Source organism: Rhopalosiphum maidis, chromosome 2 (assembly GCF_003676215.2).
Source record: "Rhopalosiphum maidis isolate BTI-1 chromosome 2, ASM367621v3, whole genome shotgun sequence".
Classification (NCBI taxonomy): Eukaryota; Metazoa; Arthropoda; class Insecta; order Hemiptera; family Aphididae; genus Rhopalosiphum; species Rhopalosiphum maidis.
In genome coordinates, this window is record NC_040878.1 from 60288127 (window position 1) to 60315899 (window position 27773).

Genomic DNA, 27773 nt, shown 5'->3' on the forward strand with positions numbered 1-27773 from the left:
ATCATTTTTTTAATGACAAAATCTGACAGTGATGATGACACGGATGTCCTAATATATTTCAACTTTAAAGACAGTAGAAGACAGCAAGGGATACGAATTATAGATTGTATTTTGTTGTATTCTATTCGAGCTCCATCGTGAGGAAAGAGATGGAGTTAATATTATGGAATAATATTTAGGCCCGTACTCTTGAGGGTACTCAACGCAAACCGCACACAATAACTAAAAAAAAAAAAAATACTGAAAAAACACTGAAAATAAAATACATTTTTTCTTTTAAAATTAACTTGATGTGTTAATAATCCTTTGTCAGTTATAGAGTTTTGTATATTGACCCTAAAATTAAATTCAGAAATAAATTTCACTTTCATTACCACAAAATTCTCATTAATTACGATAATCAATAATCTGATTAAAACGTGGCACCAGTGAGAAAGACTGGTATAGTATTATAAATAAACCATTATGCAAGGGAAATAGTAATATATAGGGTAAAGGAACATGATGTTATGGATTCAATAATTAAACAACCTTTATCATTTAACATCAATATTAACCAAAAATAAATTATAACGAAACATTTAAATATTGATAACTTGTACTGCGTAAAATGAGCTGTGGTTGACAATAACTTTTGTTGATTGTTAATAATAATAATAATTTTTAAACTTTAAATTAATTAGTTTTATGTATTAATTTCCTCTTAGTATAAAAAGAATAACAATATATCATAATATATTTGAAAGTGATTATTGTTGCTTTAAATTATTTTAAAAGGCGTTATCATAACATCTACATATAAAAAAATAGAAATGTATTTAAGCATTATAAATCGAACTAATTTTAGATCATGTTATTTAAAAACGTTAATACATAAATATTGAAAAACTATTATAAAATTATAACATAATTAATTATTATACTCGTAATACTTGAATTAAAATATTACTAATCCAATAATTGTGAAATATAAATTCGTAGTTACAGTTTAATAATTTTTACAAAATAATATCATTTTACTAGCATTTTAATACTGAAATTTTATTTTGTTTACATTATAACAGTATAATGATAGTTGACATATGTCGAAATGTTATTTAGCTATTTGTTTGTGTCTTAAGACTGAATAATATGTTTTAACATTATTCTGATTGAATAATATCAATAAACAATGTAAACTATAAGTAGATGTTTTGATAGTAATTATAACGATTTAACGGTTAAAATTGAGTTAAAAAAAATAATATGCCAATGAATTTAAAAATATTAATTATGAACACATAAGTTGCGACAGTAAGCTATAATTTTATTGTTAGATTAAAAAAAATATATATATATTCACAAGAGTATAATAATCCAACATTAAGTATGTAGTTTAATTAAGTTGTGACAAGGCATAATAATTACCGTTACATGTTTAACAAACCTACAATAAAAATCTACAAATTTTAATCGTGTTATAAACTATTAAAAAAAAAAAACGTGACTCCACTTTGGTTATATAAATGAATAAATAAATAAAAAACAATAAATGAAAACTCAATCTAAAATCAAATAAATTATGCGCATGAATAATAAATATTACCAATTACCATTATTTTAATATTTTTAGTTAAAAATTAATGAAATAGCGTATTGGGCGAATTATAATGATTAAAACATTCTAGTTTCAATAAAAACTATAAATATGTATTCAAGTAAAATATCTAAAAATTAGATATATCCAGTAGCGTATTTCAAAGGGAGTGGTGTATAAATTAAGTTGAGCCATGAATGTATTTATAATTGAATCTATTATAATAAAATTATCAAATAAGCATTAGCAAAATAAAAAATGTACGTAACTGTTGAAAAAAAAATCAAGATGTTAATTAATGTGGACCGTCAAGAGGGAACCTTTCGTACTCTATTAAATGTATTGTACACCTAATTTCACAATATGTACTTGAACTTAGGAAAGTTATACCAATTCAGATACATATATTATTTTATGAATTTCACAACAAGATCATATTATTGTTCTTTACTTTCTTTTTTAACAAAATATCAGGTTTAATCGAAGAATATATACAATTATCTATAAATGGGAATTTGTATTTCATACAGAACCAGAATAAATATAATTTTAACGTATAAGAAATTTTTTTTTCATTACAAAATAATATATTTATTATTAGATTTATAAAAAAAAAAAAATAATAATAATAATAAATAAATGCACCCTAAATTAGTTATAAAAACAGTTGAAAATACTTATGGATTTTTACTTGAAAAATGACTCCATCATTAATTATAAAGATTTACCAAATTTACTTTAGTTTTTTATTCTGAATCTGAACAGTGAAGTAGGTTAGACAGAAATTTATTTTATAATTAGTTTGTTTATGTGAAAAATCTTTGATATGTCTATATAAGATATAACAAATAAAAATAGTAAGTAGCTCTCAAATTAATTGCAGTGTATCAGATGTGTAACTTAAACGATGACAAAAAGTTCGCTAATTTTAATAATAAAATCAAAAAAATTATATTTTTTATAAAAACTATTTTCGCTGTATCAAAAATATTTTAAAATATATTTGAGTAGCATAAGTTAGTACATAAGTTCATTAATTATAAGTAGCATAGAGTCGACTAGAACTATCAAACTGCATTTTACGTTATTCCAAACAGTTAAAATTATAGTTTAAAGATGATTAATTTGCAAACTAACAACACATTTTAAATGAAAAAACTACTTAAACAATTTTCCTCACAAAATCGCTTTTAAAAGTATACACCCACGCTACTGTGGTATTTCAAAAAAAGCATATTTTAAAACGTGCAAAGAATGTCCACTGTATTAAACTTAATTTTATTTTAAACGTCACGAAAAACAATTTAATAAAATAATGAAAACTTAAAAAAAAAGCAGCGTTAATACTAAATCTATAAGATAGATCACTGTATGGGTGTTTTTATAATTTTCAGTAATAATAAATTATTGAGTTTGAAAAAACATTTCGAGCAAATAATTGGTTTATTAAAAAAAAAAAACGCGTACTTAAATTTATTTACGCTTTTTTTACTATTCCTCGATTTTTAAATTTTCAAAAATTCGAGAGTTATGCGTTAAATTATGGTTAGTCCTTTTTAATTTCCAGTCTTTGCAATACTTACTGTGGTTTTATTTCTATTAGGTATCTGAATAAAATTTAACCTACGTGTATAATAAAGTCACTAATTTGTGTTATGATACTGTAATCTGAGTAATTATCTATTATTATTTCTTTAATAAGATAATGTGCAAATAGTGATACAAAACTATACTCATATTCTATTCTCTTATTTGATGATGTATTACAATAATTACAACAGACATGTAACATTTTACCTAAATATTTTCGAAAAAGACGGTTATCGTTTACGCAACTTGTAAATACATAGTACGTTCGTCAATATTGATTTAAATAATAACTTAGTTTAATAATATACTCTATCAATTTTATTATTATTATTTTATATTTTTTTAATAATATATTGGTAAACCTATAAATAAATTAAATTAATTTCGGTATCAACGCAATACAGTTTTAGATTACTCCATTAACTAAAACGGAGTAAACAAGAAAGGCTTATAATACTTATGAAAATTAAATCATATTTTGTTAATGATTTTTAAATATATAATACCTATAATAACTTATGTATATTAATAATCAGTGGCTAATTATAATTCATCATTTAATCATAAACATTTCTTTGTAATTATATGAATATATAATGCTATACATATAATAATAGCATCAATACAAATATTGTATTATTTAATATAATATTTTTAAGTTGCATATCAGTACAAGATGAAAATATTATGTCACAAAATGCAATTTAATAGCAGCATTATCGTAAACGATAGCATATAAAACAAAATTACAAACATGGAGTGTTGCGAATCGGTTTGGAATTGTATCACAAAAAAATGCTAATGTCCATATGACTATTTGTTAAGGTTTTCTGTGTAATGTTAGTCCTTGACACATGCCGGTGGTTTCAGATTGTAACAGAATTTATGAGAGTAGTGCAACACCCAACCCCCGTCTCACACTCAAGTATACTTAAATCTACACAGACATTTAAAGTGATATACTTATGCAAATCGAAAAATGCGCAGAAGAAACCTAGAATAGAGATTGAACAGACATGTAATGCTAGTGAAATTAAACGTAAAGAGCTAAAGGAAAAGAAGGAAAATTGGCTGCTCAGATGTTTATCACAAAGTGTGATATAGAAAGAGCGTTTCAAACAACTTACAACACCGTTAAATTCAATAAACGTGACCAATAAAATACACACTGAGACCCTATGACAATCTAGTATATTTTTAAATTTATGGTTTTTTCCCCCACTTAAACATTTTCATCACGTATTTTTTGAATCTTCATATAGAAGTACATTTACAAATTTATATTTCATGCTCAAAACAGAAAATATAAATTGGTGAGAAATGAGTAATGTTTTTAATCGTTTTTTTATTTTCTTGCCCTTTAAAAGTGTTATTGATACAACAACGTAGGGGATACACACAAAGAATGCTAACGAAATATTTTAAGGGTTAATTAAATTATTTAACTTAATTGTTTGAGTTAGTTACTTTTAATGTAAACTCGTCTTCTTAATTAGGTTATTTGGTCAATATAGCTGAAAATCCGTATAGCTTTGAATACTGAAAAACTAAAACTGACATTTTTTACTGAACGCAATACATTAATAATATTGATAACTATTAACTATAAATAATACAAATTTACATTCCTATTGTCTGTATACGAAATTTTTAAAATGGGAAAAACTCGGTATGACCAAAGCTACTTAATTAAGCACAAATCTGATAAGATATTAGATAGTACAATAAATTTATATCCATGATAAACAATTTAAGTAATAAATTATTATGAATAGTATTTTTCACAACTAAAATATACATAACTATTAAAAATATAGATAAATATATTTTTATTGTGGGTTAATAAAATTTAACTTTTTTGTTGAAGCTTTAATTATATTATATTGTTACGATTATATGTATATAATATTGGTTTTCCATGAAATATTTTTAGGGAGTCAGTAAAGAAGTTGTGTACCTTATATTTATGGATTTAAAATGTAACAACAGATACTTGATTTACATCTAATTTTTCAAGATTCTATGTACAGCTGTTTAAGAATAATTGGTGTAAGATAAACAAATAACTGTTAATAAAATAATGTAGGCTAACGCTACAGAAATTTTTTTAGATTCACGTTGAATATTAGTTTAAATATCTTATCAATGATTTTAAAAATTATTAAAAAAAATTTTTTAAATATTTCTTAATATATTACAACTATTAAATTATGTATAAACTGTATTTAATGCGTTGTATGCATTATTAACAACTAAAATAATATCAAGACTTAATACCCGAACTTTTGTTTATTGTTGGATATTTAATGGGAGCATAAAATGCTCCAATTTTGCCTATGAAAAACAAAGTTAACATTCAGAAGTTATATTTTTCGCACCAATAAAATGTTATCCCCACGACTATCATATATAATCAACATAATATTATTATTTGAACTTTCGTGCATAATATTTTGTAAAACAATATTTATTACAGAAAGATTTCAGGAATATTTGTAATCAACTAACCGAGAAACTAACAATAAGGACTTAAAATCTACAACAATTGACAAACATTAGGAAATCACACGATGACAATGAAATTGCTGTCCAAATATTTAATGAAACTAGGCGAAATGAGATTTTGAAATTGTATTAGTTGGAAGTCAAACAAGTGATGGATAGAAATTCCAAAAGCTTTGTATAAAAGACCTCAAAAAGTCATATTTCTACCGAAAGATTATTTCCAAATGTATTTCAATGCGAATATAATTTCTAGAGTTATGTGTGTATCATCACACATTTATTGCACATTTACACATAACTACCCTTTTGCAAACCATAAAAGCGTATTTCTTACCACAAATTCAAGAGACCATTGTTGTTATTGTAATGGTTGAAATTCATAAGATAAACATTATATATATATATACACACACACATACACAACATTATTAATGTCTATTTAGGGTTGTAATATTAGATAATATAATTAATGAAAAAAATGTGATAAAGAATTTGATTTGATATAATGAAACACAATTTTTCTAAAACTAAAAATTGCATAGAAGTAACTAACACAAATTTATTAACATACGTAAAATAAAATTAATATGTTTGATTTAAATAACAATGTACTATTTTTTTTTATTTATTTATATTCAAAAAAAAACTAATCTCTTCAGATTTTTTGATTATATAAAAACAGTAACAATGCGAATTGTTGAATTAAAAAAAAAAAAAATTATTATACAAATTTTAAAGAAATTAAAAACAATTAATAACAAAAAGCAATTGCCATTTTTTTAAATTTAAAATTTAAATTAAATACTGATTATTCAATGTTTTTTTTATAAGTAAACATAATATTATCGGGAATATTCCTATATCTGTATTATTAAGTGGAATCACACGAATAGATTATTGGATATTATGGATTGTTGCTCTCGTAAACGTTTAGTGTAATAATGTGGAGTTGGTGTTGTATTATCGTCACCAAATTGCTAAACAATGGTACGTGCATATCTCCTACGGACCTGGAGTACAGTAAAGATGTCCGTTGAAGATTAAGCAAATTGTTCGATTACAATATGGGTAACTGCAGTGTAAACGTAAAGACCGGGCTTTGGAAGACATTTACTGCAAGTTGCAGTAGGGCAAAACATACGTATAGGTACAACAAACTATAATACCACTTGAAAGTAGCACAAACAACGTAAATCCAGTGACGTACACAAAAAATATATCTGGAAAAAAATGTTCGTTATTATATTTAAGAACCCAATCATAATCATAATATAATAAATTAGATTGTTTGTCAAAGACAGAATTTTCAATTAATGTGTATTACTGTATCGCAACAATGCGACGTTAGAGATTAACTTAAACTCAACAATTTAATATTAAATCAAACTCGTCTATCTACAGTGGAGAGGTTAAAAATCTTAGAGCTTAAATCTGAAAAAAAAAACAATAGTATTCCGGACGACAAAACGAAAGCTCCAGACGATAAATCAAACTTAACAACCAAGTAAAACGTTAAAAGTACGTTGTATAGACTTCTTAAATTGAACTTGTCGTCTGTTTCGTGATGAACGACCGTCCAATATGAATCTTCAGATATATTATTAACAGGAAACACCCGCTTAGTTATGTCACTAACTCACCGAAGAGTGGACGAGAAATATAGTGTAAGCAACGCGAGGCCTACTTCTATTATATACGATTTAACGTTTTCTAAACCGACTATAATATACTCTGAGTAAACCATGTTTTCCGGTAAAGCACGCAAAGATCTATACGCATCCTCCGGACATCGATATAAACGAGATAATATACGTATTATTATTATTATTATATTATATTATAAAAGAACAAAAATGTATACGCTATTTGTTCGTTACACATGCCGAGTGAGTTTATGATCAAAACGGATTTTGGAAAATGGCTAATAGATGTATTGTATAGTAAATCTTATGCCGGCAATATACGGGTAAATTTAGGCCCCATATATTTAATCGTAGACCATTTGTATGCAACGGTGTTTCGATTTATACCGCCGTTGACGTTGGTGTAAAAACGGAACCTATAAAACACAAGTTGAACATTTTACAGTATTTACCTTACGTATTGGTAATATTTACGGTTTAATGTTCGTTTAACTGTAGATATTTATTTTACTTTATCGTGTAAGAAATATATAACGTGTTAAAATTATTTCTACGAGTTTATTCGTAAAGATCTATGTATTGTGGATCAAAACAAATTTAAAAAAACGATTGAAAATCAGGAATAAAATATAGAATTATAATTTAATTATAATTATACGAGTGATATGTTATAAATTGTGAAAGTACCTATTATACATTTAAAAAAATAGGCAAGCAAGTCCATTTTATTATAAATTTGTGATATGTGTACGATACTTTGACGGGCATGATGGACTGTTTAAGACAATATAAAGTTAAAAAAATAAATATCCATAATTGATTAATTTTTATAGAAACCATTTTTAGCATTTTTTTCATTAAAATTCATCGAATTATGAACGATCATAAATCACTTTATAAGTGACTACAAAATAATAAGTCATAACTTTACGCGAAGGATATTGGTTAAAAGGTAAAAAATTATATAAAAAAAAATATTATTAAGAAAAGTGCTAAGTTTGTAATAATTTTTTACTTTCATTTTAGATGTACTTCTTATATAGACCCATCAACATTAAAAGTTATTATGCTTACATTTATTAACTGAAGACTCATTCAAATATAACTTTAGTATCATACTTTTATTTATATATATTTTTTTTTAGAATTAAACTTACTATAAATTACACAATTGGTTTTTTACGAGTAAATATTTAAACGTAAATTATGCTTAAATCGTTATAATACTTTTTAAAATTATCTGATGTATAAAGTGATTATAATCAAATCATTTTAATATAATGACTATATAACCAAAATACGCTACTAAAATTATGCATAGTCTAATTTTCGAATAATATAATAGGTGTTATAAAACTTTGTCTGCATCAACGAAAAATTATATATTTTCTCGTCAATCTTTTAACCCACCCGCCTATACTATTATTACACTATATACTGCAGGCTAATACGAAAAATATAGTTAAAAATTATGGTCTACTTATTATATTATAATGTACATTATAAATACTACAAGGAGATAGGTACATTCGTGGTACAAAAATTAACATACACGTATGCCGAATGCTGTTTAAATCGTGTTCAATCAGTAAATTATCAATCAATAAATTTTTTCTTTCCTTTTTGACCAACTACGGAAGGAACGCGCGGAACAATAACAAGAACGTGTTTTGCATAAAACGGACATTAATCCGAAAATTATTGAGATTACGTCTAGCGGCTAGATCAGATAACATAATAATATCTTTAGAGTCACAATTGTTATTGCCCTAGGTCTTGGTTTGGTAACCGCGACACTAAACGTTTTGCACCGTGTACGCGACGTCCGGTATAAATCATATTTTATCTATTCTACATTCATACACTCGTGAACATTCACTATGTACGAGAAGTATCTAAACATCTAATTTTTATTTTGCAACAAAATAAACGACGTACGCAACTCAGCGTGACGTTATTAAAATAGAAACATTATTCATATCCACTCTATTAAAAGTTCTTATTTTCATTCACCGCTAAAACTATTTTCGATTAACTCTGGATTCCAATAGAATAATTAAGTTAATATGAATTCTGCCTTGGAACCGGTAAATATTTAAATTTTAATCTATATTTATAAATGTTGTCAATTTAGATCTATTCAATAGTTGCTGTTTTTTTATAATATTCGCTGCAACTAAATATATATTTTTTATTAATTTGATGAAATAATTCGACTTCATATTTTTTTTTACCTAGACACAGCTCAAATTAGCATACTAATATGAATATTTATGAGAATTTTGACTTTGACTTTTTTTTTAAACTTTGAACTAAGTGATGAATGTATAGATATTGATTTTACGATGATAATAAGTGTTTTTATTTGTGTGTATATGTCTGAAAACACTTTTTCTAATAGAAAAAGATTCAAACTCTCAACTTTTAAAAAAGTTTCTAGTAATAAAATTTATCCAGTTTGTACTAAAGTGGGTTAAAAGTAAAAATTTGCACTACTTTTAAAATAATCGATGGAAAAATACAAGAATTTGCTAAAATTATAATATTATTATAAAAATAATTGTTTGGTAACCTTGGTAGACTATCTTCATTCAAAATCGTTTTTACTTGTATACAATGATTTAGCATCTGTACGCCGACTATAAATGACAAGCTATACTTGACACCTACTACATAGAAGTGCGGTTACTAACTTGAATACTTTTTTTAACTTTAATTTGTAATATAATATACATTTATATTATACGTTATAAAGTACACAATACATACAAGTGTTAAAATACAAAACACATTATATGCATTATTATATTTGACTTACGGACAAAAATCGTTAAAAAAAAATAAAATATGGATTATAGTATTATATAGCATATATTATAATATAATACCTACATAAAAAACCCGCAAATATCTTTACTAAATAATATTATATTCCATATTTTTGTGTAGACAAAATGTATTATTATTCTTTATAATTGAAGCCTGAACCTATGCATCAAAGTAAAAACAAATATCACTATTACCATAAAACGCATGATCATTATATAGTATAAATCAAGCAATATATTATGAGATTTGAGGTAATAAATTTAAAAAAAGTTATGTACACCATGTATAAAATTCGAGTAATGTTTTATTTAAATATTAACAACTGAACTGTTTCATACTTTAAAATTAGTCAATACATAAATATGTACAAGTTCACTAAGAATTTTCGACCAAATTTTTATTTTTTGAATTAATTTAAATCCTATTACTTTTTTAATTTGTAATAATCTGTAATGACCATATTATTTTTAAATGATTATATATTTTATGCAATTTAAGTAACGTCCTATAATGTTATAAAATTATTAATCAAAAGAGAAACCCATTTTTACTTGATTTTGTACAAAAACTTTTGTTGTTTCTATACTATATTAAACTTTTTCTTCTCTTATAAGGATAATGTGAATCCATTATAATAGATTTGAAATATATAGAGGGGGGGACTATAATATTAAAATGTATTGTAGTTATTAATAATAATGTACTTGCTTTTTATAATTTATAAAAATATTTTAGTTAAATAAGTAAGCTTTTTAAATACTAGACTGAAAATTATATTTAAATAAATTGCAAAACCATTAATGAAAACTATTATCTTTAGAACACAAAGTTTAATAACTAGAAACTTTAAAAAATTTGAATTTAGATGCACCGTTTTTTTAAAAAAAATTTCTTGATAATTTAGTAAAAATGGTGTTTCTCTTATATTGGAAAATATTAGATTGCATCACCATCGCACACTTACTAAAATATATTAAAAAAAGTTGAACTATCTGAAAATGTGTTCTATAAATAAACCAAAATAATTCAAAAATTAGAAATTGAATAACTTGATTATTAAAGGATAAACAAGGAAACAGGAGTTTTAAATAATCTATAGAAAAATAACTAGAATATATTTAGGTGTACTACAAAACTATTATAAAAATCAATATTCTGTAGTTGTAAGTTACTACTTTTGATTATTTACCACTACGTATAACAAAACGAAAAAAAAGTTCACTTCAATGATTGTCATTATAGTTCTACGGAAAAAATAAATGCCTTTTAATACGCTAGTTAATTTGTATGTTTGGTTAGAAAAAAAATCTATAGGCACTAAAAGGAAAATCTCAAACGAATCTGTTTAACGGTTAGACTAACTTAACCAGCCTCGACAAAAACAGGATTTAATATATTTTTTTAACGCGAGTTGAGCTCATAGCTGCTGTAATAATGTAATTTCAGTATATTTTTGGTATGCCTAGTTTTATTTTTTAAAGTTAGAATGAACCTAGTTTATTTAAGTTTGAAACATAATAAGAAAATACTATTTATACTTTCTTTAGTTAAACGATCTTACAGAATCAATAAGTATACAGGTGCTACTATATAAAAAAAAATTTAAGCTAGTATTTTATCATAATTATTCCCAAACTACAACTCTTGGTTTTTAAATTCAAAATGTCGATGAAATCGTCAAACGAATAAAATGTATTTAATTTCGTCACATACAAATATAAGTGCGTATTGTACCCACCTAACAGTGGAAGAACACGCTCAACGCATTACGACACATGCGATATTTTATACGTATGACTTACATAGTGCGAAAACCTACCTCCGCAGTCATACAATATAAATACAACAGTAGCCGACTGTCGTAATAATTGAGTATTAGTGACCATACTATTACGAATGGCACAGCGATCGACCTAATATTATATACCTACTGTGCTGTAGGCGGGCTACAATAATATAATATAATATAAAATTATGTGATAAAATTGCATTAAGACTCACGTACGAATTATTATAACAACTAATACTACCATTATAACTATTATTATTGTTATCGTTCGTTTTAGTCAGCCGTATTAATAGTATAATAATATCAAGTATGCATCGCCGACGGTGACGATTTCGACTGCAATATAAATGTTAAGATATTATTGCATGTGCCCAAATAAAGAAAATCGTTTTCACCGACTGTCCGTAATAATTGTTTCCCGACAGCGACGTTAGTACGGCGGCATACCATAGATATTATTATTTTATCGCGCACTCATGAGACAGCAATTCGAACGAACTGGCTATCTTCCACTATTACCGGTTAAATACATATTGCACGTTAGTATTTCGTAGTCGACCTCGAAAAAGTATCTCTTTTCAATAAAAAAATGTATTTAATTTGATTATCAAACTCGCTAAACGCAAATAAAATGTCCTAATTAATTCGTCGTTATTTTTAAATTAAATAATACTCGTATGAAACCACGGGACTTTATTGACGACAGCACAATAATAATAATAACATAAAGTGGTACATATGTGGAAATCACTCGACAGCGATTTATAATCAAGTGTGCGGGTGTAAAGAATAATATGACGCGGCATATGTCTGAAATCCTAATTATATACATTATCGCTCGAGTAATAACAACGTTCGTTAGAACTACACATTATCGTTTTCACGCCGGAGACATGCTATGAACTATATTATATTATTATAATAATATAACTTGAGACGACGTTATGATAAATAGATTTCACTAACAATAACCAATTTTGCTTAATTCCCGCATTCAAATTCTTCAAGAAATATATTTTAATAATACATTGCACTGAAAAAAAAATGAAAAGTCGTTCGCGAGAACATAGTATTTTATTACCTAACGGCTATTGCAATAACGTTAAATTACTGTCTTCTCCATACCGTAGTGCGTCGTGGTCAAGCTCACGTCATACTGGTTAACAATGTAAACCTACAACTATAAATGACGTGTAAATTAACCTAGTGAATGTTATACAGAGTAATACCCTTTTATTCTTTACTCTTTAGTAATACTTTTATTCATATTCTGATTTTTGTGAATTTCGAGTACCAATACAATGTCTCATCCACTTATCTCTGTCTTATAAACATTAATTATTAAATTAATTATTAATTACAATTATTCAACAGAACAGTTCTCATTTATAGCTTTGTTAGTTGTAATCAAAGGGTGAATTTACTTTATATCAAATTTAAATACAACAAAATTATCTTCTGTGTTTTCTTAAAAGCGTTTTTAAATATTTTAATTTTAAATTTATGAGTAGTTATGGACATTTTTAAATGTATTGTAAAATGTAACACGTTTAACACTTACTTCAAAATTACACAAAATACGAGTAATATGCGTGTGATACGTCTTCTTAAAGACTGCTTAATTTTTAAGTTTATACTAAGATTTTGCATATTAATAAATATGTTTTTAGTATCGACACAAACTTATTTTTTATTTTTATTTTATTTTAATAAACACCAAATATTTTAAATTAATAATCATGTTTGATTTATGTTGATGTATCTAAGTCGAAATTTTAACAAATAGCTTCAAGGTGATTAAAACGTATATGTTTACGGACGACATTTTACTAACATTAAGTTAAAATAAAATATAAAACACACAAATGTAAATACTTTATATAATTCTAATTAAATTATAAAACATAATAACTTTTACCAATTATAAAATATTTGTAGACTAATGTTATTTAGTATAATTTCAAATCATCATAGCTTCAATACCCTCTGTAATAATTATTGTGATATTTTACCTTTAGTAACATAAACTCAAAAATTAATCGTTCAAATTTTGGCAAAAACACAACACAAAAAATCAAAATTTAAACAAACCAAAAGGAAAATAATTAGGGTTTCATGATAGGCTAATCATGTTATCATGTTGAATATTACTATATTGTAGGCGAGCAGAGAAAACGGACTAACAAACAAATAAATAAAAAACGTACCTAGTTATATCTCAAACGCATTATATGCATAATATTCTACTCGGTTGTTCTATACGAATAAATGTTAATTGAGTTTTTACTTGTCATGTCCGCTGATATAATACTTAATTATACGTTATGTATCGAACGCGCGTTTTGGATTTTTCTTGTGTACAAAAAAATTGTTTTTAAAAAAGTAAAAATTGATAACTTTCGTTTATTAATGTTTTTATGCTCCGACATCGAAATGTCTTGTTAAAGTCGTGTATTATTAATATAATATTGTTTTATGATAATCCACCAAGCCGGAGCCGACGACGGTTTCGAAACTATTGTTCCAGGATACACCTAAACCGTTTCAATTGTAAATACATTACGCACACAGGCAGCACAGTAAGGCCAGTGGGAGTATGTGTTATTGTCTTTTTGGCCGGACCGGTTGCTTAACGACCACCACGAGAGCGCATAAATCATCCGTCGCTTTTCATTTTATTAACTGACGTTGATATTAAAATAATAACAACGAACATTTATACATTCGTTTGGACGCACGTCTTGAGACGGATATAATAACAAATTGCGCGTTATTATTGATCATACATATTATATTATTATGGTCCGTTCCGTTTTCGCAAGACGACCAAACAATTGTATGCCATCTATACGTAATAGATAACTGTGTGATGTTAATAGCAAACAAAATTGGCTTTTATAAAAAAAATTCTATAGAAATCTGATCCTTCCGATTCACATAATTTAACTGTTAAATTCATGTGATATTATTTGACAGGTAATTTTGTACGCCCAACGGAGAACGATCAAACTAATATCTATATTATAATTAATAATGTATTATGCATTTATTAGTAACTCGACGAGTTACGAAAAAACTGCCGATAATATTTAATTGGCTGTTGGAAAAGGATATTTCGGTTTTACGATCCTTCCAAGTTGTTTACAGGCCGACCGACGTAGCGAATCACTGCGCCCACGAAACGCGGCTCTTTCAAAACTAAAACTATAATATTCACCTGTTTGACCTACCAAGTACCAAGTCGTAACACGTTTCCCAACGTTAACCTTTCTGCTATGTTCCTTATAATAATATTATGACAGTAATTTTGTTCAACTAATTTGTTTTATCACGTTTACATTTATAATTATCTATTATAATATATATTTTTTAAATTATAATTTACTATGTTTTGTGTCATTAAAATTTAAAATAACATAAAACGATGGAAATTTAAATACGTATATATTATATACAAAACAAAAATCAAGATAAATTTGCATATTAATCGTATATTATATTTGGTATAAGAATTTCAACTGTTTTCGAAAAATATTTTTCAACAGCCAATAAAATGTTCTCATAACTGCAATAACTAGGCCACGTTACTTGCCTCGTAATCCAAATCTATATACATATTTATTTAATGTCTATAAAATATAAAAAGTACAGTTTAACTTCAACACAAATTAATAAAACCCATGAAAACTGGAAATGAAACCAGTTTAATATTATGATAAATTGAAATCAATATACGGTCTATATAAAATATGTAGATTATTTGAGCACGAGAGTTAAACCACATACTTGTTTATATTTGCAGAAACCATCACTGGTTATACATTTGCTACACAAGTATAACAAAATATGACATAATATTATGAATAGTATTCAACAAAGTGCATCATGCATTTGAATTTTATAATAGTTTTATCGTCGAACATGTTGCTTTTATTTATGATAAATTATTGTAAGAAAGAAACTGATTTATAAAATGTTAATCATAAGTTATAGCTATTAAAATATAATTATTAGAAATGTATCGATGAATATATTATTATAATAAATGAGTAAGACCTAATGGTTAGAGTTTTTTAAAACATAAACGCATTAAAATTTATAATACTATTCTATTGTTGACTACATTCAAATTAATAAATTAAGAAAATAATTGAAATTTATTCAAGTAATTATATTGTGCAACAATTTAAATTTAATACAATTTATTGACTAGGTATATAACATTAATTAAACATGCAAATTATTTTTATTTTTGTATTGTCTTATACAGCTGAATCATACATAAATTATGTGAGATACATCTTAAAATTCGACTCATAAGTCGCTTATTTTCTCAACAAATAATTTAAATAGATGTAGTTAAAATGATCTTTTATTATGTCAATATTTTGAAAAATAAGATTATGTATTCAAATATTATTGAAAAAATAAGCAACCGAGAGTCACTCAAATTGCGTAACTCATATTATACTTGAATTGCCTCTCGGTTTATCATCTAACAAAGATGCAAATATTTTGATACTAATTTGTTTCCAATTCCAATCCTGTTAGTAAGTAGACCTACTATAATCTAGCGGTATTTTAAATGTTTTAAAATCATGTCTTATTAATTGATAAAAGATTTATATAGATATTATTGTATAGAAATAGAGAAATAAATATATTTATTGTACCATTATTATTTTTACATACTATATCTATTTTTTAATAACTAATTTATATTTTAGAAGCCTTAAATAAATTAAAACTCAATGTTCGAATTTCTTCAAAATAAAGCAAAAGGTAAATTAATTTATAAAATAATAATTTAAACTGTTATGCAATGTAGGTTTGCTAGTTAATGAATATATAAATTTGATACTACTCAGTATTCAGACATACGTATTATAGAATATTAAATATTATAATAATTATTATATCTACTAATAATTTATTGTTGTAATAAAGTTTTTATTATTATTTTTCAATTAAAAACTAATTTATAGTAAAAATATTAACTTATTTTAATAATTTAAATTATTATTTCAGTTATCCAATCAATCTAATAACTAAATTTGATTCTTTTTATGTATTACACAATATTATTACACAAACCATCAAAAAATAAAATATTCATATTCATATTAATCATATTTGATGAGTTGATAATATATTATTATAATTTAAAGTACTTTACCAAAAATTACAGTATGATAGTAAAATTTATTGATAGTTATATAAATTTATTTACACTTCCTTAATATTACATCTAAGAAATTAATTTAATATTTGCAAAATTATTGGTTGTTTTTAACATACTATATTTTATGTAACCCAGATTTTTAGTCAGAATTCAATAAATATAGTAAAATAAAAGTTCAGAAAGTCATAAACATTCTAGTTTTTCTAAAACATAACTATAATACATGTGTGATACTGGTATAAATTTAGTAACAATATTTTAAAATGTTTAATAATATCAATCTAATTGTGTTTAGCAAAACAATTCGGAATAATCAAATTACATAGTACTCTAAACTTCTAAATAATCCAAGTATAGCTAGACTTTTTAGAATTAAACTTAAAAAAATACCTCTTAACCTATACCTCATTTGTCTGTCGTTTGAAAAGGTTACGTAATTTACTTATTCACTAAATGCGATTCTATGTAAGCAATTTATACCAATACTCGTGTAAAAATTCGTAAAATAAGGAGATAAATATTTTTATATTAGAGGAACTTTTAATAGTGTATTTCTGTATTGGTAAATTATTTTTTCGGTCAAAATTTTGTCAATAAGCCATATTTAACGTAATCGAAAGCCACGCTTAAGAATAAATAAAAAATATTGTACAACAATTGAATTAAAAATAAAAACTATACGATGATAATTTAATTTAAAATTTATTTCAATAGAAACACTATATATTCTTGTATATTTCAATGAATAATGAAAATCCTCTGCCATTTAGATACGTTGTGATGTGGCGTTAAAGCCCGTGGAGGTTATTAGAAGGACTGTTCGGAGGATCAAATGTGATAAATATCCCGTAAGGTTCTTTAATCTGAAAGGGGGTTCGACGATTCGGTCGCGGTCCCACGCCTCCCCGCGCTATTATCCATTTCACCGCGCTATTACCTGCCTCGCCTGTTCGATTTTCGAATAGGAATTTCGTTTGGAATGATAATGACGACTGACGCGTACCACACGAATGACACAACTACTTTACTGTGATGGGCTTAAAACGCGTACTGAAGTCGAATGCAAAATTATATCAGTGGTCGCCACTGCAGGTGGCATGACAAATCAAAATGGTTACCTGCAGCCATTCATTCCTAGCACGAAAGCCATGATCATAATGACGTGTTGGCATACGATTTTCCACCCCAAATAAGTTGCCCTCACAATTATATACTATTCCTTTTGGGGGAGAGTTGTTCTGTTGTTCTAATTTAAAATCACGGCACTTCAGCCACAGATATATACACTATCATCAACAATATCTCTTATACCGTATTGTTTTATTACAATTACACGAATATCTTATTTTATAAGTAATTTTTGTTAACGGTTAAAAAGTTCTACTCATTTTTGGCAGCATATATTATTTTAATTACATTTAAATACGTTTGTATATCATACAGCGCATATTATATATTAGTAAGCATACATTTTTAGCCATGGATATATAATGTAATGTGGTACACACAAATACCTTCCAAAATTGAGGTAAATAACTTTTTTTTTACTCGAAACAACGTCGGGTATTTTTGTAGATATTTTGTGTACACTATTTGGGTACACCTAAAATGCCACCAATATTATAAGTCAATATCGTGGACGTTTATTATTGTTCAATAATTAGTATCAACGTTTTTCGAATATATAAGTACATTCAAATCGTGTTTTTAAAATCTATTAACAGTTGACGTAAAACAAAAGATGTGTACAAATACATTTTCAGCTTATTTAATTACCCATGGCATTCACTTTATTTATAATTTTAAGTATAATAAAACTTTAACTTTAGTTTATATTCATAACGATTAAAATAAAATAAGGTAACAAGTTTTCCTCAATCATGAAATAAATAGCTAATGAAAAATAAAATTCAAATCTTCGATATATTATATTTATCTTAAGATTTCGTTTGAGTACCAAATGGTCAAATACCTAATATGAGAGGCAGTTCGAGTGAATATTTTGAGATCAGGAGATAAAGATCATATTAATAAAAAAAAACTCAATATTTCCCACTTAAATGTGTTTAAATGTGTTTCCCTCCTTTAAATGTTTTTGGGTTTTTCGTCAAGATTTTTCAATTTAACTATCTTAGGTTGGGTTAGATACCTAAAATGTTCAGTTAAAAAAAACATAATATAATTTACTGTTATTTATTATGAAGTATTACTATATTAACTGTAAAGTAATAACGGGTAAATTAAAACATAATAAGTTATAGATTTAGCGTTACCAAAAATCAGTTAGTATAAGAAAATTAAAATATCTGTGCAAAAACATAAATATGTTTAAAAAAAACAACCAAGGGAGTCAATTTGAGTCGAATATGAAATAATTCCAAACTCCCAGTATCATATTTTATGCAACATAACATTAAATACTTCATTTAGAGCCCTAAATAATAATTATAGGTATGTGAGTGGTATATACAGTACCTGCAGGTACCACGGTGCCGGGCCCGAACTTGTGCACCAACTCCTGGATAAATACACCAGATGCGAGATGGAGTCCGTGAGTGAGCAGATGCGCGGTCACAGCCACAACGGCAACCACCCAGCCCCATCCACCTTCAGGATAATAGTGCTGCTTAAGCGTAACAAGTTGACGGATGTCACCGAGTCCGGATAGGCCAGCGGGCTGCGACTTGCTGCAATGGCCAGGCAATGGCGCACCACCTCCAACGCCGTGGAAGCCGCTTCCGGTGCCGCCAACACCACCTTCCGGAAAACCACTACCACCGACGCCGTCACTGAAGCTGCCGCCCACGCCCGAGTCGTTGCCCAACAGATGTGGTAAGCTTCTGGACCGGAAAAGACCAGGTCCTCCGTTGCAGCCGATACTCCCGATAATGACACCGCCGCCAACACTCACCACTACTCCGCTGCAATAGATACACGTCCCCGGGCACAAAATAACGTAAAAAAAAATGCAGACATATTTATTTGAATACAGCAGCAGCCATTCAGTTAAAACATGCAATGACGAGTGACTTTTTTCTTCTATCCAGCTTTAGGAAACTATATTTTAATTTATATAATATAACTTACGCGCTCTTTCCTACCAATCCTACATAGTCCAAAATGTATTTTGATTTATTTTTCTGTTTTTCTAGAATTTTCTAATATTTTTACTTTATTAAGCGGAACTCAAAATGTTCAAAAGCATAAATTTTGATTTATTTTTTAAAAACACCAAAGTTAACTTAAAACCCATATTTATTATAACAATGTCGTATCTTTTTGTATTTATTTTTATAGTTGATTCGACTTTCTATTTTGTATTTATTATTATTATTATTGAACTTAAACAGGTATAGTAAGAAATAAATAAAAATATGCATAGTAATGTTTATATAAATGCATCAGAATTTTTGTTTTTCTATTTCTACGTTTGACTTTGAATACTTAAATATATCCTGATATCGAGAATAAAAACCAAAAACCTTAACAAAATATTTGTCAGAAAAAAAAGTCACTCGGCACACGTCAATTAAACACCTATACAATTATACGAGTACATATCTAAGATAAGGTAAGTTGTTTTTTATTCATTTTTTATCGTTCACCTATCGTTTAGAAACCGTCTACTTTTGTCATATAATAATGTCTTAAATTATATATTTCAGTAAACAGATCACTATCACTAGACGCTGTTGCCCCGTAAACGAAGTCACCTGCGCAACTATTTTGAACGAATATTGGCGCGATTTCAACAAATCATGATACACGGGATTAATTATTATTATTACTATAATTACATAATTTAATAATATACTTCGACAAATCACAAAAGTGGAAATGATTTATGGTGTCGGCTGATGGTGGTACACTGCACGTTTCAAACGTGCAACTACCGATCAGTATAACTCACGTCTTATCAAGTCACCGATCGAGTGGTTTATTTTATATTTGTCTCTATGCTTCGGATGTGTGTGTCATATTATATAGGTCTATTAAACTGAATGGACTCAGCCTTCGAGAAAAATGTGTCAGCTGAAACGATAAGGTCATATATAACAATATACGAACGGTGTGTTTACTAAATGAAGTTAATATTATACTTTACTCTTCTGACCAAATATTTGATATTAAAAAGTTATCGAAACATAATTTAAACCGATAAACCGTTGACTGAAATCATTCGTCTATGGAAGATGTGGTAAAATATTGGAGCTGGCACCATATATGATCGAATACAATACAGAAAAGGAGACGGAGTCACGATTTATAGTGGCCAAATTTGATTACCGCTGACCAGCGATAAAATGTATTAGAATTACCTAAACCTTCAAATGTAAACCTTATATAATATGTTTAAATTCCCTATTTTTGTCATCGATATTTATCTCGTTTTGAATTTTACCACTCGTTGCTATACTACCATCTTGGTATCATGTGTTATCAAAGCTCAATAATTATGATTAAAGATAACAGTCATCTAAGTTTCCACGTAATTATTTATCATTAACCTCGTTATAAATGTTAATAGTTTTCATTTAATTCGTTTAAGATTACGAAATCGATATTTTCATTCAAACTCATCTTAGGATCTTTAAACATATGTATACATTTTGTATTTGTTGTTATTATAGAAAAATCTCATCTGAAGTAGTGAAATAACTTAATAGGATTTTTGTTAAATATTCAAATTTTTATGACATAAAAATGATATAAGTAAGAATCTATTTTGGAGTTCTTATATATTTTTTAAAACCCTATTAATATTATGATTTTGGACGTATAAAAACAAATTTTATATAAGTACGATAACTACGATAAAGTAAATAAGGAGTTAATAGATTGTTCTATTCAAACCTCTTACGCTTTTAATTTTATTATAAGACATATTATGTTTTTTCTACTTTATAATATATTTAAATATACTTATACCCAGTTTATAATGTAAATATCTTAGTTGATAGGTATAAAATCCCCGTACCCGGAAATACCGAAACCGTGATTATAATACAAAAACAAAACACTCAACTATCTTTTTTTTTTGTTTTATTTTAAATAAAAATATGTATTATGTAGTCAAGTTTAATATTTCATGAGTAGTTTTAACTATAAAAAATTAATTTTAAAACTATGTATTCTTGATTTTACGAGTATAAGTATTAATTTTGTAGTAAATTATATCTACCTAAATCATACAAAGGTAATTTGCTTCGACTTTATTGAAAACAGTTAAGATTCTTAGGAATAATTTTTATAATAGTTTATTATTAACATTAAAATTATAGGAAATATTTCAAAGAAAATATTTTTAACTTTTTTATAAATATATATAGGCATATAATATAATATAATATAGTACATTACAGTAGTTATTTATAAAATAAAATAAAATAAAATGTCTATTAAATATGGTTAAAATCTATTGATTACTGCAAAAATATACAATTTATAATAATTAATAATTATTATAACAAAAATCAGCAACTTGTGTGTTGATCAATAACAAACAATTTGATGTTAAATTAAGGAATATACCAAAAATCAAAGGATTCTAATGTTTAAAAAAATACACCCAAGCGTGACAAATTATAATTTAATTTTACGTTTACCATCTATACCTAAAGTAAGTAAGTATGTATAACAATGTCTATAATGTCTTGTATTTCATTTATGAAAGTGCATTTTCTTTACTTTACACGCCCTAGTGAACACATATAGATTATTCGAAAAATTCAAAGACCCTTTGGCGACGACACGGGACAAAAACTACTATATACCGTGGTTATAATAATTTTTTTCAACCAATTTCTTTCTTTTTCACCCCAATATCGATATATATATATATAGAAATAAAATATATAAGTTTGTATATTTTTTTAGTATCATTATCAATCAACAATCTTATATCACCGTCAACATCATTGAGGTATTGTTATTATTGTATTATTTACCATTTTTACGTACGTGTTGAGGATGAAAATTACATATTGTATTTACTGAAGCTACAGTTGAATACAATACGTACGATAAATGTCGCGTTCCTACTCACGTCTTACACAACTATAATACAAAACGGCAGCAGAAAGGAGAAAACACAATAATAATATTCAGCTCGAATTTTAACCATCGACGAAAGCTGAACGACCGAACGCATACGGCGAAATTGGAACTTATAAATAAACCTTCAGTCAAATACGGTTCTGTCTAACATGGCCGGGAGCGTTGTGATACAAGTGAGTTTATATAAAAAATTCTATATTCATATTTCTCTCTCTCTCTCTCATGATTTATCGAATTAATACTTGAAGAACACGCTTATGAGACGGATCTCGCTATACCTAATGATTTAGTTGCCAAAATCGGACGTCAATAATATATAATACGAAAAAAATGCGACTTCTGCATTAGTGACGTACGCACCAAAAACGTTACCGAACAAAACTATCTACTGTATCGTTTGTAAATCATGCCTGAGCGTACATAATATTCAAGTTTATCTTGTAACTGTGGATACACCATTTCTGTAACGATAATTTATCGATTGGATACCGCCGCGAGAACTCTCAGGTTCGGGCAACTAATCAAACTATGTTTTCTTTTACTTATATGATCGCGAATTTGCTTGAATTTTTAATTATTTTCATGCAAGTTATGCGTAGTGATACATATTATAATGTAATATATACACACCACACGCACAGAGGCAATACTATCAATTAATATAGATTACAATATCATACAGTTGAAGCAGATTTGTCGAATAAGCGATTATAACTCGATATAAAGTTGTATACATATGAAAACGAAATTATTTCAATTTTTTTTCTAAGACTTCATTGTTCATCTATGTTATAGTAATTGTATTCATAAAATACAATATGCATATGTATAGAAATCATTAACACGAGAAGTTACAAATCATATACGTATACCGACCTATATTTTATTTGATGTTGCATTTATTACTGGTCCACTTCATTATTTCGTCATTGATCTCTATTATATAAACTATATTATATTATAATATACAATATATATTTTACATAATAATATGGTAGATTTTAAATGTATTTACTTTAGTAAAACTAAATCAAATTATTAAATAGCTGAATGATTAAAAGAGGTGGACAAGAATTCAAGATATAATATCATTAAATAATCAGGTATTCTATCAAATTTAATATTTTATAAAATTGAAAAAACTTTAATTCGGATCTGTGTACACTGTTCAGATCAACTTGAAGATAAAATAAAATTTGTTTTTATGCATAATCAATAGTATACAGTTTAATTAATAAAATAATTTTTAATTGGAAAAGCACCAGTACAAAGTAATTATCTTAAAAATGCTCCACGAATTAATAGTCCAAAATTATTTTATTAGGTGTATTGTTACTAGATTATTCGACAAAAAGTACTAGTTAAAACTTTCTATTAAATTTTAAAATATAAAAGACATTTATATCACATTAGTAAAAATGTTCTTTTCACTTTCGTTTTCTGTGTATAACATATACAATGTTATATAAAGTTTATTCTTAAAGCTAACAAATTATTATTATTTTTTTTTTCGCAAACATCTGTATCAAAACTAACCGACGTATTTTTTTCGTCAACAAGTCTTGGTAATTTGCATAGAACAAAGATCTTATTGAATTTTGTACATAACGAAATTGAATACATGCATTATATATATTTATATAAACTGAATGTAATGTAGTAGTGTGACAAGTCAGTGTACCTATAAACATACATACATATATACATACATACATACATACATACATACATACATACATACATACATACATACATACATACATACATACATACATACATACATACATACATACATACACTTATGTGTATAGAAAGCGACTTAGGGCACCGTTACTCAATGATCCATCTGAAGCATAGATCACGTATTAAACCCGTTATAAGCGTCTATTCGATCTTATCCATATTTTATGACCACCACATAATATATTGACCTTGTTTTTATTAATGAATGTCGTCGGACGGACACTGTGATATTGCAATTTTTTTCAAAACATATTATGAGCAGCCATATATATATATATATATACACACACTGTTTGATATAATTTAGACAACGACATTTAAATGTATATCAAGTATGATATCTATTATGACTTATCAGTTATCAATAGTTTTTTATACCAAAGAAATGTATTCTGTTACCTAGATAAACAGATTTTCACTTTTACACGGCGCCTTTATACTAACGTCGTGACTTCTATATTTTAAAATTAAAAACTCAGTTTTGTTATTGTGAACGGTGTATTAAATTGTATTATATTAATATTGTTTTAACTAAGCATTTTTTCATATTTATTTTGAAAAAGAAGAAAGTAATTTTAAATGTAAATATTTTTTTGAAAAATCCTAAAAACTCAAACACAAATTAAAAAGCTTTTTTTGGTTTTTACATTGAGACCTTAAAAATAGAATTTTGTACACAATTGAAACCAAAAAAAAAAAAAAAAAAATGAAAAATAAATTAAACTAGTGTTTGTATTGCATTCGCAACAAAAACTATAGATTTATTGGCTCAAATTGACCATGTTTGATGTAGATTTATTCCCGTATTTGAATTATAAGATGAATTTAAAAGCGGTATTCGATGAAAATCATCAAGCCAATATGTTTTTGTTACAATACAGTTAAATTTGTTTGTATTACATATATAATCATAAAAATTGTATCAACAAAACATTTCAAATTTTAAAAATATACACTATACGCCATTATACAAGTATTTATACTTTGCATCTAAAAAACCATTTGACCTTTCATATTGTTTAAAAAAGGGTTTTGGCACCGTAATAAATTCAATTGCATTAATATTACATATATTTGATTACAATTTGAATTTATCTCCAGGTTAAGTGTACAATACACGATTTTATAAAAATATATTACAATTTCCTTGAAAAATGTCATCACTAATAACTTCAGTAGGTACTGGAATTTTTTTTTTTTTTTACAGATAGTATACTTAATATTTGTATAATCTGTTAATTCATAATTGCATTTTTATAACTTACTTAAATGTGGTATGTATCTTAATATGATACAAATTATAAATTCAGTAATTATACGATTTTACTTTTTTTTCGATTTTTCAAGGAGAATGTCTGTAATACAAACTCGCACGTTTGATGATTTAGTACACAGTAGGCTATAATAATATGATTGGCAGAGAAAGAATATGACGATGAACGACCATTTTATTGCCTACGGATGGAACAAAGTGGACGATTTCCAAACGGTGAGAACGATTCAGGAGTACCTGCGGTGAAGATACGAAATCGCGTATGGGGTTAATGCAATACGACACCGGACAGAAGCAAACGTTATACACATTAACAAATTAATAAAGAAACGAAAAATGCTACAAATATTAGATGATCGGGAGTCGAATGTTTGAGCGTTCTTAGATTTGATAAATCGAGCAAATTTTGAGCACGCTAGGTAATTGATAAAGATAATTTCCACGGGCCAAAAGAATTTAAAAAGTTTACATTAGTGTAGTCTTTAATTTTCAGTACGTGTATTGTTTACATTCATATGGTTATTTACACTGCGCAAAAATATATACATATTGTACATGGATATAATTTGTTTGGTACCTAAGTTTAGTTAAAACATTTCCATTGTCATTACTGCTGCTTATGTTCATAAGTACTAAGTATAAAGGAACTCATTTAGTTCGTAATGGAAGTAAAATAATAATAATACCTAAGTGTTTGATATAGAAAAAATGGTTAATTTTATTATCAATACAAATATCAATGAATTACAACTATTAAATAAATTATACATAATAATTATACACGTTATTATTAATAAATAATTTAAAAATCTTTTAAAATTTATACACAGAAATTATTGAAGAAAATGAATCACTTAATATTTTTCTATTTTTCTTTTACAAAACAATTCTTGTCCTACACTAATCTACGCTCAAGTGACCTATGGGTACTGAAAGGTAAAAAGAATACCCGCGCTCAAACAGACGACGCCCAAAAGTTTCATACATTACTTAAATCGAAAAATGTTGATAGTAAAAACAAATTCCGACCGTACGATAAATCGATATAATATAATAAACAATTATATTTTATATACTATTGGTAGGTATATTGCAGTTACCGCGATTCTGTCCGGTATCATTACGCGCGGTATATGTTTTAGTAGTACAGGTATCAAAAAGGTTGAAAATATTATCGTGTTTATAATATCATCAATAAAAAGGAGAAGAAAAAGAATATGATCACTGAATAACGCGCGAGTGTTACCGACCTGCTGGAGTCATCGTCGCCGCCGATGCCCATCATTCTGCCGGGTTCGATGATACCGATGACGATGATGATGATGACGATGATGACGACGCAAACCGGGCATATCACATGGGCGCGATCGGCCGCAGCCGGAACCGTTAACGACAAGCGCGCGCGAATGACGAACAGGTACCGAGTGAGGTAATATGGGTGACGGAGGGTCGCGAACAGACACTGTCACACGTATTCACCACTGACACTGACGACGGAACGGATCGGAACGCAACGGTCGTGGACCACGGGATGCTTGGACGGCGGTGTGTACGCGCGCCAACGATGCCGACAGACGACTGTCCGG

General features: G+C 26.9%; 2 protein-coding genes across 3 annotated transcripts in view; both read right to left on the reverse strand.

Annotated features, from left to right (window-relative positions):
- The window catches only part of LOC113553070 (monocarboxylate transporter 10), a 312565-nt gene that overhangs the window by 133827 nt on the left and 150965 nt on the right, over window positions 1–27773 (reverse strand). The window lies entirely within an intron of this gene.
- On the reverse strand, window positions 183–27767 carry LOC113553072 (glycine-rich cell wall structural protein 1-like). Its single transcript, XM_026956211.1, has 3 exons — window positions 27438–27767; window positions 19590–20035; window positions 183–222 (listed from the first exon to the last, which is right to left on the reverse strand). The coding sequence occupies exons 1-3, from the start codon at window positions 27470–27472 to the stop codon at window positions 200–202; spliced, it is 504 nt and encodes a 167-aa protein (XP_026812012.1). The 5' UTR covers window positions 27473–27767; the 3' UTR covers window positions 183–199.